Source organism: Merops nubicus, unplaced genomic scaffold, assembly GCF_000691845.1.
Source record: "Merops nubicus isolate BGI_N331 unplaced genomic scaffold, ASM69184v1 scaffold25337, whole genome shotgun sequence".
Taxonomy (NCBI): domain Eukaryota; kingdom Metazoa; phylum Chordata; class Aves; order Coraciiformes; family Meropidae; genus Merops; species Merops nubicus.
Window position 1 is genome coordinate 22,391 of NW_008618695.1, and position 5,123 is coordinate 27,513.

General features: G+C 37.7%; 1 protein-coding gene across 1 annotated transcript in view; it reads left to right on the forward strand.

Annotated features, from left to right (window-relative positions):
• LOC103776057 (xaa-Pro dipeptidase-like) overlaps positions 1 to 4,610 on the forward strand; it is a gene marked incomplete at both ends in the record, with an annotated part of 24,054 nt that extends 19,444 nt beyond the window's left edge. The window contains one exon of the mRNA XM_008943545.1: positions 4,566 to 4,610. Coding sequence (XP_008941793.1) covers positions 4,566 to 4,610 — 45 coding nt within the window. The remainder of the gene's footprint in view (positions 1 to 4,565) is intronic.
• Positions 4,611 to 5,123: the final 513 nt, after the last annotated feature.

Here is a 5,123-nt window from a genome sequence, read left to right on the forward strand (position 1 = left end):
ACCTTTTTCTGTATCAAATATTTCCTTTACAGAAATACAACTATTACAGATGTACTGATTTTTTCCTTCGAGGGCTAAACCCATGGAGTTTGTACCAAGCAATGTGTTCCTTCAAACTGTGCTCTCCCTGTTGCCCATGACTTCACTGTGCTGGCTCACTCTGTCCTCCACTTGGCCAGGCTCTGCCTTAGCTATATTGCTGTGTTTTATTCCTGGGTTCTTGTTTGTTTCCATTTCATGACTACCTGGCCAAGATGTATTTGCTTGCTAGGGCCCTTTTGTGTTTCTCCTGCTCCCATTTGTCTTTTTTCTCCTAGACTGACTGTGCCCTGGTGCGTGGTTAGGTTTTTTTTCCCAACGGATAATAATAGAAATAATGTATCATTTCCTGAAAAAGCTGAATCTTGCCCTCTTTGCAGGCTGTTCATCTGCTTCTGTCAGAAGCTGCCTTTTTCTTGCCCTAATGATGTTGCTTGCCTGCCTTACTTTTTGAACCTTTTGAACTTCTTCTGGAACATAATTACCTAAGCTATTTGATGAATTTTTTTTACTGTAATAAATAGCCATTTGAGACAAAATGACTGCTGTGGTCATGGGTTATTTCTGTGCTCACCCTGAAGATCACCCCTAAGTTATTTTTATCCTGCTAGCAATGACCAAACTTAATTTTATGCTGGCAACAGAACCCATAATAGTGAGTTATATCATGCTTTCCATTAGTTCATGTATGGCTCTCATATAGCAAAGTATGTTGTCCTAAAAAAAAGCTTGTGTGTGGCTGCAATCTGTAATGATGGAGAATGGCAGTGTTTGGGAAGTTGCCCTGCCCAGTGGTGGGTAGCATCATGGTTCAGTGGAGGGGACAGGGACTTAAGACAGGGGATCTGGACCTTTTACTAATGCAGTTCCTGGTAAATCCCCTGAGGTCAGCTTTGTTTACAGCTGTTAGGAGTCCAACAGAAGTGACTTGCTGTCACTTGCTTCAGGTGGCTTAAGTGCAGAAGGCAGATTTCTGAAGTGGTTTTACTGCATTGTTTTCTACAAATACGTATTTTTGTTTGCTAATAAAGGCTAATTCAGGTGAGTTTTTTTCCTAGTTCATGGACCCAGTTTTTCAGATTGGAAAATGTGCAGGATTTTTTAAAATCTAATCATGTGGCAGTTATGTAGCACTTGGAAAAATGCTTTGAGTTTATTTGACTTTGGATTTTGAGCCTGTGTGGATAAACAGTAATATACCATGTACTTTAAAATACTCTTGAATACATCTTTGCTCATCATGTTGGTGTGTGGTTTGTGTGTGGGTTTTTTTTTTTTTTCCCATAATCTTCAGACTGGATTGAGTTAAATGATGGGCAGTTTAAGCAATTGTAGCTAATGTTTAAAGTTTTTTCAATTAATTTCTTTCCCTCAGAACTCCACTTGTTTGGTGTGACAGTGAAGAGCATCTAAATGGCCTCTTCTCTACTGCACAGCAAAGTCAAACATTAGGAGACAGACTCTTCATGTTGAAGAAGAGCAGAAAATTCTAACATTGTGTATGAATCTGTTAGATTTTTATCACCATATACACATAAAGTGTGCTCGTTAAACTGACAAAAAGGGCCTCATTATACAGTGTTATTATACAGGATGTGTAGGTTTCTAGCTTTTATTTTTTTGAACTAATGAAATTGTCTTGCATGTTAAAGGAGAACTGAGTGTGAAATCAACTTGGGCATGCCTTTCAGTGTAGTATTTCTGTGTTGATTAAATGGGAGCATTAATATGTTATGTTACAGATTGCAACTGTAGCAAAATGTCAATTTGTTTTCTTCCTCAAAACCACATATCTCATCCTCTAAGTGTTGTCAATTTGCAAATTGCAGGAAAATGTGGAATTGGATTGCTCTACGTGATCCTCTTAACGTTAGGGCAGTACACATTTTTCAACAGTAAGTTGTTTATTGTCTAGCAGGGTAAAAAATTTGCTGAGAGGACATGGCAGGGGGATTTTATGTAGGACTTTGTGCACAAATTACGTGAATTAAACACTATTTATCTACTTCTGTTGGTAGTGACAGCCTCTTCCCCTTGAGCTTGTTATTTAACCAGTAACTTTTCGGATATGATTTGTTTAGTTGCCTTGTTGGTAACCAAAGTGAAGCATGATGTGGGTTGTTGGCCTCAGAGGTAAGCAGGTGTTTGTAAACAGGTGGCCCTGCAGCCGCTGGCACAGGACTCACGGCTATCACCAGCCGAGCTGAGTCGAGACAGTTCAGTCCTGAATCCTTGGCTTCCTTGAAAAAGCTACATACAACAGATGAGATCTTCCTCCACATCTGAGTTGGTGCAGTGCCCTGGAGGTCTAAGATCTTGTTTTATACTTGACATTATATCAGAAAGTCTTGTCTTTCAGGTGAGAGATAATACTGCCATTTGTGTGATAATCTGCCTCTTCACAACTACCCCAGCAGCCTCTTGTTTCAGTCCTACCCCCTTTCTGTGTGCTTCATTAGCTACCCCAGTTGAGAGCAGCTGAAATTTTAAGGAGCTGCCACATAGTAGGTGGTCCCAGCTGGTAATTAGAACTTATATTTTAAAGGCAAGCAGGGCCTTTAAGGCCAAGGAAGGTAAAAGCTGGGCACTGTGAGCAGAGATGGTACTCCTCTCAGCTGAAACTGCTTTTCTGAAGAGCACAAGGTGAGCTAGTGTAAGGTTAAGCTGGTGAATACTTTCCCCGTTTGCCTCTCATCTGAGCATCAAAAAAAGCAATATTCTGTTGTAAGGTTAATGTTTGGTTTGCTTTTGGTTTCATCATTCTGTGCTTGTGGTTAAACCATTGGGTTCTTGAGAGAAGAGAGTAAATTTTCAAAGTCTTAAGTCAGCTGCCTTCTGTTACCTGCCCTTATTTTCTGTTGTGACTTCATAATAACCGTAGTTTATGCTTGTCTTATTTGCATAGAGCTGGTGTTGGACCTTTCTGCAGTGTCTTCTTGCACTTTCCTTTGTTTTTCTGCTTTCTATCTGACATACTGATGACAGCTATTTAAAATCCTCATGTCTGTTTTTGCAGCTGCAGCTTAATTCTTCTGTGTCTTGATTTTCTGTGGTGGTGTCAGTTGATATGCTTTCCTGCCAAATAGGGAGCTCAGGCTTTTGGGGTTTTAGAATTTTTATAGATGGATTTTACTATATAATTAGTATATTTTCTTCTGTATAAATGTAATTGGCTCTTCCATTGCAGAATTGTTTCTGCATTCGTGTACATAGGTAATAGTTGCTGCAATGATGGTGATTAAATTGAAAAACAGCCCTTTTTCTCTGGTTTTATGAAGCTTTCTTGTTTCCAAGTGACCAACTTTATTCTATAATGATGCATTGTTCTGTGCCTTGTGGCTTTTTGTATTGTGTTGCTTTTCCAGTGGTTTCTAATTAATACCCATAATACTGAATACCATACAGCTTGTCCTTGTTGAACGTTGTGATAAGTTTTTGTTTTCTATCTTGGTGTAGGAACACAAAGCTATTAACCTTCACCTTGTTAAGATTTTATAGGTTATGAGCATACGTTTATGAAAAAGAGAAACATAGTGGGTTTTTCCCTGCTATCTGTGGATGCAGGAAGACCCTGGTACAATTAGAAGTGACTTATAAATATTTTTTTTAATTGGATTTGTGCTTTAGTTGGTCCCTTCTGAGGCATAAAGAATGGTTAATAACCTGGAATAAATTTAATTTTTCCTTCAAAAATGTGGGAAAATGAATTGTTACCTTATAACATTCTTCTGAAGATCTGTTGGGAGCCTTGGAGCATTTTAATTCTCTTAAATGCCCTAACTGAAGAACCAATAGTCCTGAGTCAGACAAAAATATCTTTGATGCAGAACACTCCTTAGGCATTTAAATTGTAAGCAAAAAAAACCTTGAACAATGCTTGAAAACCCATTTGTGTTCCACTTAATTACTCAGCTTCTTACTCTATTGGCCACTGTAATGTTATTGTTTAGAGAGCCTCAAAATAGTTCCAAGAATACATGAATTGCTAATGTAGAAAATAAACAGGAAAATAGTGAAGTGTTTGGGGCCAAGATGAGATGGAAGCTTTCCCTTTGCCTCTTCTGTAGACTGGGAAAAACAAGAAGTTATTTTCCTTTTCACAGTCCTCTAAGCAAGCTTGTTTATCACATGCCACATTCTCTGCATACAAAAATGGGAAGCCATAAAACAAAGGATGAAATTAACAATTCACTGTGTTTGCTTTCATTGAAGGTTGTTTGAGGAGCAATGTTAAAAGTCGCAGAACAATTTGGAATGGACCTCTGAAGGTTGATCTGGTCCAACTCATAGCAGCGAATTGATAACATTTTATCTTTGTCAAAAAGGAGTTTAATAAACGTGTTTTGAACACGCCATTACTCTGGTTTCTGCACGTTCTTAAAATGATCCAGTTTAGTCTCATATATTTCAAATTTCAATACTTGCACAGTGAAGACAGGTGTGTGCATTCTCATCTATACTGAATTCCAATACAGTGTTTTTGTGTCTGTCTGGTTTTTAATATTTGTTTGTTTGGTTTTTTTTAGGTTTAATGTGAACAACAAAATTCTTCATCCTGAAATCACAGAATGGTGAGTAGCATAAAATCTTTCTCTTGGAGTACTGTTGAATGTGCTTATCTTCTGTACCATTGCCTCAGAGGGATTCCTTCAGCAGAAGCCTCCTACTTTGCTATATGATTTTTCATTTTAAGCCAGTTTCTTGTTATGAGGTGAAAATAATGTACAAAACTGAAACCAGGGCTAGGTTACGGCACTGAAAAGTGAAGAACTGATGTAACATTTCTTAAGCATTGTGTATGGATATGCATTTTTATAGAATGTGCTGGAAGTTAAGTTACGTTTGTGTAAATGTGAATTTGAATAGGAAAAGAACTGAGGATAATTCATATTCTAGCAGTGAAAATCAAAGGTAGGTGAAAACTGAACAGGTAATATTTAATAAGGTGTTATTACTTCTCTGGGATTTAACAGCATTAATTTTGTGGAATTATTATTCATGTAACTGTACTTTGTAATTCTAGGAGAATTCTGCTGAAGCCTATCTAGAATAGACAAAATTAGAGAGTGTGACTGAGTATATTA